The sequence below is a fragment of the Salvelinus fontinalis genome, chromosome 1 (genome assembly GCF_029448725.1).
Source record: "Salvelinus fontinalis isolate EN_2023a chromosome 1, ASM2944872v1, whole genome shotgun sequence".
Lineage (NCBI taxonomy): Eukaryota > Metazoa > Chordata > Actinopteri > Salmoniformes > Salmonidae > Salvelinus > Salvelinus fontinalis.
Genome location: NC_074665.1, coordinates 31698842 through 31711200, shown reverse-complemented (window position 1 = coordinate 31711200; position 12359 = coordinate 31698842). Strand labels below are relative to the sequence as shown.

At 44.4% G+C, this 12359-nt stretch overlaps 1 protein-coding gene across 2 annotated transcripts in view; it reads left to right on the top strand.

Annotated features, from left to right (window-relative positions):
- The window catches only part of LOC129853108 (cilia- and flagella-associated protein 46), a 108731-nt gene that overhangs the window by 16474 nt on the left and 79898 nt on the right, over window positions 1–12359 (top strand). For both annotated transcript variants that reach the window (XM_055918839.1, XM_055918831.1), the window contains exons 9-15: window positions 160–259; window positions 776–877; window positions 1293–1483; window positions 1577–1805; window positions 2162–2282; window positions 3505–3634; window positions 4196–4320. In XM_055918839.1, the coding sequence (XP_055774814.1) occupies window positions 160–259; window positions 776–877; window positions 1293–1483; window positions 1577–1805; window positions 2162–2282; window positions 3505–3634; window positions 4196–4320 (998 nt within the window). The remainder of the gene's footprint in view (window positions 1–159; window positions 260–775; window positions 878–1292; window positions 1484–1576; window positions 1806–2161; window positions 2283–3504; window positions 3635–4195; window positions 4321–12359) is intronic.

The following is a 12359-nucleotide window of genomic DNA, read 5'->3' as shown; positions in this document are numbered from 1 at the left end:
AGTCTATCTTCAACACCAATACAGTGGCTTCACATCTCAGTAGCATCAGTCTGAATATTACATGGCTAAATAGTTTTTACTCTTACAGATGATCAAAGTACTGTGAATATCTTATGAATGTCTCACTAACCATGTTAATCTTATACATTGTTTCTAAAGAGTTGCCTTCCTCCTGGAGCTAGCCTTTCTGGCCTTGCAGTTGAAACATCACCAGATGGCAGCGGACTGTCTGAGAGAGCTGAAGACAGCGGGAGTCACTGTGAGTGGCGGCCAATCACAGATAACTCTATTATCATGTCTCTATATTCCATATAGAGTGATGCAATTATGCAAACACATGCACGCACATTGACCCAATTTCTCAGTCGAGGTCTCGACAAGAGACTTGATTAGCTAGAAGAGCCCACATATTCCCTTTACCATCAGTTGTATTTCTAATGCACTCAGTAATTCTACATTACATGTGTGGGTGGAAATGGGTATTGGGTAAAGATAAAAGTTAGACGTACAATGTCATCTACACTCTCACTTCGATACTGTGATTCAACTTGAGCCATCAGGGCCCCTTTTCACAGAGCATCTCAAAGAAATAATGCTGATCAAGGATCATTATTATAAAAAATGTATCATAATGAATACTATTATGGACATGGGGGGGCCTGATCCTGAATCAGCGCTCTACTCTGAGACACTGTGGATACACATGGCTGGTCTCACTATAATTTAGCAGTAGGAATGCCATGCTCCTTACATGTTTTAAATTCTCTATTTGTAGAGTGTTGGCCAGTGCATCATGATGGAGTGTGTCCAGTGTGACCTGGACCTCCAGAAGAAGCAGGAGGGGGGGATGAAGGACTACTCCAAAGCCAATGTGGAGGTGCCCTCTCCTGTGCATGAGTTAGCAGCGTTAATGTGGCAGTTTTGCCACCCAGAACATATTACAGTACATCAATACAGTGTTAACTGAGCTCAGAAGAGCCTAGCGCCTTTTACGCATTCGTTCTTTTTACTGCGTGTGTGTTGTAGTTAGAGGTCGACCGATTATGATTCTTCAACACCGATACCAATTATTGGAGGCCCAAAAAAAGCCGATACCAACGATTAATCGGCCATTCCGATTAATCGGTCGACCTCTAGTTGTAGTATCATGATGTTACAGTATTATCTAATTATTATACTGTTAGCGCGATTCAATATATTTGCATGTTCTGCGCGACAGTGTTGCGCCATACTTTGTAGAATCTGTAGATGCATTAGGCAGTCCTTGCTCTAGTTGTTGCCTGGTCCCTTAGGCCCAGCTGAAGGTGATAGGCAGACTGGACAAGGTGCTGCAGAGTGCAGTAAGAGAGGGGGATGCCAAGGTGATGCAGGCGGTGTGTGCCTCACAGTGGAACACCTGTCTGCCCCTCCTTCAGCACAACCTCAGGAGGAATGTCAAGGGAGCACTCCTCAAAGTGGCCCAAGTCCTGGAGGACACAGACAGGTGACTAATACACACACAGAGGCCATTATGTGTGGTGCACTTTCATGCCTGCATGTGTGTCCAATCTAAAGTGTTAACTTTGTTCTCTCTCAGTGTGCAGCTGGAGATGCGCTGTCAGGTCCACAGTGAGCTGGCAGTGATCGAGGAGGAAGAGGGGAGGCTGGAGCCCGCTCTGCTTCACCTCCAGAGGGCCCTGCTGCTGGACGAGAGGGGGGTGCACCACGAGCGGCTCACCTCAGCCCTTAACCTCCTGCAGCTTCGCGGCACTCTATATCAGACCCCCAGCAGCACAGAGGACCAGGCTGCCATGCTCATCCAGCAGGTCTGTGGACCCCTTACACTAAATACAAAGCAGGACTGGGGAGACTGGGGAGACTTGGCCTGACTTATCCTACTGTAAGATGAAACCTGGCAGTAGGGTGAAATATAGTTTGTGATGTTCCTGATAGGCATGTTTGTTGTTGCCCGACTGTGTGATGAAAAGTCAAACTGTGATGATATGTCAAACTGTGAGATGGTCAGTCAATTGGTAAAATGCTTTGAGTAGACATCAGAGTCGGCCTGCAGAGAAGAGAGATCATAGTAGGTGAAAACAGCATGGGTGTCAGTCTCTGTCTTTCTCTCTGTATTTCTCTGTCTGTCTCTCTCTCTTCGTCGCTCTCTCTCTCTTCGTTAAAGGCTAAGAATGGTCAGCCACAGGAGGAGGTGAGAAAAAGACGGCCCATGCTGGTCAACGCAGGCCACACCCTGGCCCCCGATGCTTTCCAGGTGGTGCTCGACGCAGATAGCACTGCAAAAAGTACAAACTATCTTTTTTAATTGCCATTTAATTTTAGAATGACTTTGGTGTAGTGTCTTTCACCAGCCTTCTATAGGATTGTCTAATCCTGCTATGTAAAGCTCACTATTGGTGATAAAGGTACCCTCAAAATGAAGACCGAGTTATGAGGGGGCTTAGTTGGAAAGAGAGGCTTGCTTACTTACTTCACAGCCCAGCATCCAAGTACTAGAATAATTTCTTGGAGGATTTGACTGACTCCTTGGTTCGATACGTCTGCATGACAAAAACCCTATAGCTCCTATGCACTGGATCATAGAGCCTATGGAGCCCTGGGGCTAAGGGGCTGGCACTTTGATCTCTCCCGTCTTTGGCCCCCTTGTGCCCAGGATCAAATGAACCCTCAGTTGCCTAACGACCCAGCCAGGGCCCTACATCTGACAGCCAGGCCATGAGACTGGAGCAGACTAGCTGCTTATACAGACACGGGTCAGGTGTGCAGGTCATGACTACTTTTACCTAGCGATACCTCCTGTGTTACAACACTAACACCTCAAGCACCAGCTGGCTTTCGAGGCATAAGACAAAGAAACCCGATGATGAAGCCGTTTGAACATCCAAGCAACCCGAGTGACCCCGGAGATTGGAGAAATATGCTGAGCATGTGCTGAAGATGAACCAATGAATAATAGGATGTAGTGTTTGTACCATGCTGTTATTGGTCCCCAGACTGTCATCAGCAATGTGCTGTAGTGAGACGTGTCTGGCTGTCTGCGAACTCCGCAAGCGAGAGCAAGGGCCTAACCTTGGAGCACTCTGCCTTTTAAAATGCTGCAATCAGATGGAGGCACAGACCTCTTTTACATTATTCAAGCAGGAACACTATGTGCCTCTCGCTGTTGCAGACACAGTTGTGTGGATCCTTTGTTCAGGGATGTCATTTCTTGATTTCTGATTAATCACCGATTACTGGATTTTCGGAGTTCATTTTCTCTTTAGCAGCCGATAGCTTTAAAAAATATATATTTTATGCCAATCACAACGCTGTTTGTCAAGGCTGAGAAGAGTCTGTGGCAAATTGCAGGCCCCTTGGATTCGTTCCAATTTCAAAGTGATTGTCCATCATTGTCATATGACGTATTTTTGTATTTGTTTGTGTGTACGGCACCAATATGATGGACTATTTATCACTATTCCAATGCAGTTGGTTTCTTCATGTAAATGTGTATTCAAATGTGTTTAGTCCCCTCAGGCACCAGTGGACCTGGCGGTGTGGCTCATCTCTCTGCTAAGGCTCAGCACCACTCTGCATGTGTTGAGAAGGTACAGGGACACCTGACCAGACAGGGAGCTGGCAAGAATGACAGGGAGAGGTGTGTATCATGTAAATATGAGTGAATGTGTGTGTGCATGCGTGTTTCTGAGTGAGTGAGTGAGTGAGTGAGTGAGTGAGTGAGTGAGTGAGTGAGTGAGTGAGTGAGTGAGAGAGAGAGAATATATCAAGGTTTTCTACAAACATGTGCTCTTGTCTTGATATCTTACTGGCGTTAACACAAATGAATGCACATGGTGCGTAATCAACATTTTATGAACATGAACCATTTGGTAGCTAGCAACTTTAAGTACGTTTCTATGTGCTAGGACACTGTGAGGCCAAGCTGAACTATGTGGCTTATTTAGTTTTTGTGCATACTACTGGTACTGAATATCAATAGTAGGAGGTTTTTCAGGGTGAGGATATGGGATAATGTGTAGCAGCACAACCAGCCTTCCACCAGGCTTCAGTAACACCCTGAAGAATAAACACATCAAAAATATCTGGAATCACAGTGGGGGAAGAACATGCAACCAGGGTGGTCAAGCTAGCCAAAGGAAACATTTATTATTTAACCATCCCCAAACAAAGTGTGGATAATTGTATACATTTTTTTCAGGGTGAAATTGTGGGCAGCCCTGGCAAAGACAGCTAGGAAGCAGGAGGTTTGGGATGTGTGTCGAGCTGCCTGTCGTTTCTGTCTGCTCTACGACGATGGACGATCGAAAGCTCCTAAATCAGACTGTGAGGAAATTTCCATTTGACCACAGAAGGGATGTATATACTGTATATATATATATATATATATATATATATATATATATATATATATATATATATATATATATATATATATATATATATATATATACAGTGGGGAGAACAAATATTTGATACACTGCCGATTTTGCAGGTTTTCCTACTTACAAAGTATGTAGAGGTCTGTAATTTTTATCATAGGTACACTTCAACTGTGAGAGACGGAATCTAAAATCCAAAAAATCACATTGTATGATTTTTAAGTAATTAATTTGCATTTTATTGCATGACATAAGTATTTGATACATCAGAAAAGCAGAACTTAATATTTGGTACAGAAACCTTTGTTTGAACTTACAGAGATCATACGTTTCCTGTAGTTCTTGACCAGGTTTGCACACACTGCAGCAGCGATTTTGGCCCACTCCTCCATACAGACCTTCTCCAGATCCTTCAGGTTTCGGGGCTGTCGCTGGGCAATACGGACTTTCAGCTCCCTCCAAAGATTTTCTATTGGGTTCAGTTCTGGAGACTGGCTAGGCCACTCCAGGACCTTGAGATGCTTCTTACGGAGCCACTCCTTAGTTGCCCTGGCTGTGTGTTTCGGGTCGTTGTCATGCTGGAAGACCTAGCCACGACCCATCTTCAATGCTCTTACTGAGGTAAGGAGGTTGTTGGCCAAGATCTCGTGATACATGGCCCCATCTATCCTCCCCTCAATACGGTGCAGTCGTCCTGTCCCCTTTGCAGAAAAGCATCCCCAAATAATTATGTTTCCACCTCCATGTTTCACGGTTGGGATGGTGTTCTTGGGGTTGTACTCATCCTTCTTCCTCCAAACACGGCGAGTGGAGTTTAGACCAAAAAGCTCTATTTTTGTCTCATCAGACCACATGACCTTCTCCCATTCCTCCTCTGGATCATCCAGATGGTCATTGGCAAACTCCAGACGGGCCTGGACATGCGCTGGCTTGAGCAGGGGGACCTTGCGTGCGCTGCAGGATTTTAATCCATGACGGCGTAGTGTGTTACTAATAGTTTTCTTTGAGACTGTTGTCCCAGCTCTCTTCAGGTCATTGACCAAGTCCTGCCGTGTAGTTCTGGGCTGATCCCTCACCTTCCTCATGATCATTGATGCCCCAAGAGGTGAGATCTTGCGTAGAGCCCCAGACCGAGGGTGATTGACCGTCATCTTGAACTTCTTCCATTTTCTAATAATTGCGCCGACAGTTGTTGCCTGTTGAAGAAACTTGATGATGAACTGTCCTTTCTCTTTGCTTATTTGGGCTGTTCTTACCATTACAGTTGAAGTCGGAAGTTTATATACACCTTAGCCAAATACATTTAATCCTAGTAAAAATTCCCTGTCTTAGGTCAGTTAGGATCACCAGATAATGATTTATTTCATATTTTATTTCTTTCATCACATTCCCAGTGGTTCAGAAGTGTACATACACTCAATTAGTATTTGGTAGCATTGCCTTTACATTTTTTAACTTGGGTGAAACGTTTCGGGTAGCCTTCCACAAGCTTCCCACAATAAAGTTGGGTGAATTTTGGCCCATTCCTCCTGACAGAGCTGGTGTAACTGAGTCAGGTTTGTAAGGTATCCTTGCTCTCACATGCTTTTTCAGTTATGCCCACAAATTATCTATAGGATTGAGGTCAGGGCTTTGTGATGGCCACTCCAATACCTTGACTTTGTTGTCCTTAAGCCATTTTTCCACAACTTTGGAAGTATGCTTGGGGTCATTTTCCATTTGGAAGACCCATTTCTGACCAAGCTTTAACTTCCTGACTGATGTCTTGAGATGTTACTTCAATATATCCACATCATTTTCCTTTCTCATGATGCCATCTATTTTGTGAAGTGCACCAGTCCCTCCTGCAGGAAAGCACCCCCACAACATGATGCTGCCACCCTGTGCTTCATGGTTGGGATGGTGTTCTTTGGCTTGCAAGCCTCCCCCTTTTTCCTCCAAACATAACGATGCTCATTATGGCCAAACAGTTCTATTTTTGTTTCATCAGACCAGAGGACATTTCTCCAAAAAGTACGATCTTTGACCCCATCTGCAGTTGCAAACTGTAGTCTGGCTTTTTTATGGCGGTTTTGGAGCAGGGTCTTCTTCCTCGCTGAGCGGCCTTTCAGGTTATGTCGATATAGGACTCGTTTTGCTGTGGATGTAGATACTTTTGTACCTGTTTCCTCCAGCATCTTCCGAAGGGCCTTTGCTGTTGTTCTGGGATTGATTTGCACTTTTCACACCAAAGTACGTTCATCTCTAGGAGACAGAACGTGTCTCCTTCCTGAGCGATATGACGGCTGCGTGGTTCCATGGTGTTTATACTTGCGTACTAATGTTTGTACAGATGAATGTGGTACCTTCAGGCATTTGTCAATTAGCCTTTCAGAAGCTTCTGAAGCCATGACATCATTTTCTGGAATTTTTCAAGCTGTTTAAAGGCACAGTCTTTACAAATCAAATCACATTTATTTATATAGCCCTTCTTACATCAGCTGATATCTCAAAGTGCTGTACAGAAACCCAGCCTTAAACCCCAAACAGCAAGCAATACAGGTGTAGAAGCACGGTGGCTAGGAAAAACTCCCTAGAAAGGCCAAAACCTAGGAAGAAACCTAGAGAGGAACCAGGCTATGAGGGGTGGCCAGTCCTCTTCTGGCTGTGCCGGGTGGAGATTATAACAGAACATGGCCAAGATGTTCAAATGTTCATAAATGACCAGCATGGTCAAATAATAATAATCACAATAGTTGTCGAGGGTGCAACAAGTCAGCACCTCAGGTGTCAATATCAGTTGGCTTTTCGTAGCCGATCATTAAGAGTATCTCTACCGCTCCTGCTGTCTCTAGAGAGTTGAAAACAGCAGGTCTGGGACAGGTAGCAGGTCCGGTGGACAGGTCAGGGTTCCATAGCCGCAGGCAGAACAGTTGAAACTGGAGCAGCAGCACGGCCAGGTGGACTGGGGACAGCAAGGAGTCAACATGCCAGGTAGTCCGGAGGCATGGTCCTAGGGCTCAGGTCCTCCGAGAGAGAGAAAGATCTCCGCCACGGCACAACCCAAGAGGGGGCGCCAACCCAGACAGTAAGATTACGTCAGTGACTCAACACACTCAAGTGACGCACCCCTCCTAGGGACGGCATGGAAGAGCACCAGTAAGCCAGTGACTCAGCCCCTGTAATAGGGTTAGAGGCAGAGAATCCCAGTGGAGAGAGGGGAACCGGCCAGGCAGAGACAGCAAGGGTGGTTTGTTGCTCCAGAGCCTTTCCGTTCACCTTCACGCTCCTGGGCCAGACTACACTCAATCATATGACCTACTGAAGAGATGAGTCTTCAGTAAAGACTTAAAGGTTGAGACCGATTCTGCGTCTCTCACATGGGTAGGCAGACCATTCCATAAAAATGGAGCTCTATAGGAGAAAGCCCTGCCTCCAGCTGTTTGCTTAGAAATTCTAGGGTCAATTAGGAGGCTTGCGTCTTGTGACCGTAGCGTACGTATAGGTATGTACGGCAGGACCAAATCGGAAAGATAGGTAGGAGCAAGCCCATGTAATGCTTTTTAGATTAGCAGTAAATCTTTGAAATCAGCCCTTACCTTAACAGGAAGCCAGTGTAGGGAGGCTAGCACTGGAGTAATATTATCAAATTTTTGGGTTCTAGTCAGGATTCTAGCAGCCGTAACTGAAGTTTATTTAGTGCTTTATCCGGGTAGCCGGAAAGTAGAGCATTGCAGTAGTCTAACCTAGAAGTAACAAAAGCATGGATACATTTTTCTGCATCATTTTTGGACAGAAAGTTTCTGATTTTTGCAATGTTACGTAGATGGAAAAAATCGGTCCTTGAAACAGTCTTGATATGTTCGTCAAAAGAGAGATCAGGGTCCAGAGTAACGCTGAGGTCCTTCACAGTTTTATTTGAGACGACTACAACCATCAAGTTTAATTGTCAGATTCAACAGAAGATCTCTTTGTTTCTTGGGACCTAGAACAAGCATCTCTGTTTTGTCCGAGTTTAAAAGTAGAAAGTTTGCAGCCATCCACTTCCTTATGTCTGAAACACAGGCTTCTAGCGAGGGCAATTTTGGAGCTTCACCATGTTTCATTGAAATGTACAGCTGTGTCATCCGCATAGCAGTGAAAGTTAACATTATGTTTTCGAATGACATCCCCAAGAGGTAAAATATATAGTGAAACAATAGTGGTCCTAAAACGGAACCTTGAGGAACACTGAAATGTACAGTTGATTTGTCAGAGGACAAACCATTCACAGAGACAAACTGATATAATTCCGACAGATAAGATCTAAACCAGGCCAGAACTTGTCCGTGCAAACCAATCTGGGTTTCCAATCTCTCCAAAAGAATGTGGTGATCGATGGTATCAAAAGCAGCACTAAGGTCTAGGAGCACGAGGACAGATGCAGGGCCTCGGTCTGACGCCATTAAAAGGTCATTTACCACCTTCACAAGTGCAGTCTCAGTGCTAGGATGGGGCCTAAAACCAGACTGAAGCGTTTCGTATACATTGTTTGTTTTCAGGAAGGCAGTGAGTTGCTGCACAACAGCTATTTCATTTTTTTTTTAAAGGAATGGAAGATTCAATATAGGCCGATGAGTTTTTTATATTTTCTGGGTCAAGGTTTGGCTTTTTCAAGAGAGGCTTTATTACTGCCACTTTTAGTGAGTTTGGTACACATCCGGTGGATAGAGAGACGTTTATTATGTTCAACATAGGAGGGTCAAGCACAGGAAGCAGCTCCTTCAGCAGTTTAGTTGGAATAGGGTCCAGTATGCAGCTTGAAGGTTTAGAGGCCATGATTACTTTCATCATTGTGTCAAGAGATATAGTACTAAAACACTTGAGTGCGATTCTTGATCCTAGGTCCTGGCAGAGTTGTGCAGACTCAGGACAACTTAGCTTTGGAGGAATACGCAGATTTAAAGAGGAGTCCGTAATTTGCTTTCTAAGTTCATGAATTTATTACTGCTGAAGTGAAAGCCATACTCTCTTGGGGAATGCTGCTTTTTAGTTAGCTTTGTGCAGTATCAAAAATAAATTTAGGATTGTTCTTATTTTCCTCAATTAAGTTGGAAAAATAGGATTATCGAGCAGCAGTGAGGGCTCTACGGTACTGTCTTTCCAAGCTAGTCGGAAGACTTCCAGTTTGGTGTGGCGCCATTTCCGTTCCAATTTTCTGGAAGCTTGCTTCAGAGCTTGGGTATTTTCTGTATACCAGGGAGCTAGTTTCTTATGACAAATGTTTTTAGTTTTTAGGTGTGCAACTGCATCTAGGGTATTGCGCAAGGTTAAATTGAGTTCCTCAGTTAGGTGGTTAACTGATTTTTGTCCTCTGACGTCCTTGGGTAGGCAGAGGGAGTTTGGAATGGCATCAAGGAATCTTTGGGTTGTCTGAGAATTTATAGCACGACTTTTGATGCTCCTTGGTTGGGGTCTGAGCAGATTATTTGTTGCGATTGCAAACTTAATAAAATGGTGGTCTGATAGTCCAGGAAGCTCAAAAGACGAAAACGTATCTATTTTTTTTTGTAAATTGAAATTTGCTATCGTAAATGTTAGCAACACCTCTGCCTTTGCGAGATATGGTCACTAGTGTAACCAGGGGGTTAGGCCTCATTTAACACAGTAAATTTATCAGGCTTAAGCCATGTTTCAGTCATCACATCAAGATTATGATCAGTGATAAGTTCATTGACTATAACTGCCTTTGAAGTGAGGGATCTAACATTAAGTAGCCCTATTTTGAGATGTGATGTATCACGATCTCTTTCAATAATGGCAGGAATGGAGGAGGTCTTTATTCTAGTGAGATTGCAAAGGCAAACACCGCCATGTTTCGTTTTGCCCAACCTAGGTTGTACAGGTTGGGCAAAACTATAGTACATAGTGTATGTAGACTTCTGACCCACTGGAATTGTGATACAGTGAATTATAAGTGAAATAAGCTGTCTGTAAACAATTGTTGGAAAAATTACTTGTGTCATGCACAAAGTAGATGTCCTAACCGACTTGCCAAAACTATAGTTTGTTAACAAGAAATTTGTGGAGTTATTGAAAAACGTGTTTTTATGTCTCCAACCTAAGTGTATGTAAACTTCCTACTTCAACTGTATATGGACTTGGTCTTTTACCAATAGGGCTATCTTCTGTATACCACCGCTACCTTGTCACACCACAACACAACTGATTGGCTCAAATGCATTAAGAAGGAAAGAAATTCCACAAATTAACTTTTTAAAAGGCACTTCTGTTAATTTAAATGCATTCCAGGTGACTACCTCATGAAGCTGGTTGAGAAAATGCCAAGAGTGTGCAAAGCTGTCATCAAGGCAAAGGGTGGCTACTTTGAAGAATCTCAAATTATTATTATTTTGTTTTGTTTAACACTTTTTTGGGTTTCTACATGATTCCATATGTGTTATTTCATAGTTTTGATGTCTTCGCCATTATTCTATAATGTAGAAAATATAAAGAAAACCCCTTGAGTGAGTAGGTGTGTCCAAACTTTTAACTGGTAGTGTGCGTGTGTGTGTGCGTGTGTGTGTGTGTGTGTGTATGATATGAACTCAGCAAAAAAATAAATGTTCTCTCACTGTCAACTGCATTTATTTTCAGCAAACTTAACATGTGTAAATATTTGTATGAACATAACAAGATTCAACAACTGAGACATAAATGGAGCAAGTCCCACAGACATGTGCCTAACAAAAATGGAATAATGTGTCCCTGAACAAAGGGGGGGTCAAAAGTAACAGTCAGTTTCTGGTGTGGCCACCAGCTGCATTAAGTACTCTAGTGCATCTCCTCCTTATGGACTGCACCAGATTTGCCAGTTCTTGATGTGAGATACCCCACTCTTCCACCAAGGCACCTGCAAGTTCCCGGACATTTCTCGGGGGAATGGCCCTAGCCCTCACCCTCCGATCCAACAGGTCCCAGACGTGCTCAATGGGATTGAGATCCGGGCTCTTCGCCGGCCATGGCAGAACACTGACATTCCTGTCTTGCAGGAAATCACGCACAGAACGAGCAGTATGGCTGGTGGCATTGTCATGCTGGAGGGTAATGTCAGGATAAGCCTGCAGGAAGGGTTCCACATGAGGGAGGAGGATGTCTTCCCTGTAACGCACAGCGTTGAGATTGACTGCAATGACAACAAGCTCAGTCCGATGATGCTGTGACACACCGCCCCAGACCATGACAGACCCTCCTCTTCCAAATTGATCCTGCTCCAGAGTACAGGCCTCGTTGTAACGTTCATTCCTTCGACGACAAACGCGAATCCGACCATCACCCCTGGTGAGACAAAACCGCGACTCGTCAGTGAAGATCACTTTTTGCCAGTCCTGTCTGGTCCAGCGACGGTGAGTTTGTGCCCATAGGCGACGTTGTTGCCGGTGATGTCTGGTGAGGACCTACCTTACAACAGGCCTACAAGCCCTCAGTCCAGCCTCTCTCAGCCTATTGCGGACAGTCTGAGCACTGATGGAGGGATTTTGCATTCCTGGTGTAACTCGGGCAGTTGTTGTTGCCATCCTGTACCTGTCCCGCAGGTGTGATGTTCGAATGCACCGTTCCTGTGCAGGTGTTGTTACACGCGGTCTACCACTGCGAAGATGATCAGCTGTCTGTCCTGTCTCCCTGTAGCGCTGTCTTAGGCATCTCACAGTACGGACATTGCAATTTATTGCCCTGGCCACATCTGCAGTCCTCAAGCCTCCTTGCAGCATGCCTAAGGCACTTTCACGCAGATGAGCAGGGACCCTGGGCTTCTTTCTTTTGGTGTTTTTCTTTTGGTGTTTTACAAGAGAAATTCCTCTTTAGTGTCCTAAGTTTTCATAACTGTGACCTTAATTGCCTACCGTCTGTAAGCTGTTAGTGTCTTAACGACTGTTCCACAGGTGCATGCTCATGAATTGTTTATGGTTCATTGAACAAGCATGGGAAACAGTGTTGAAACCCTTTACAATAAAGATTTGTGAA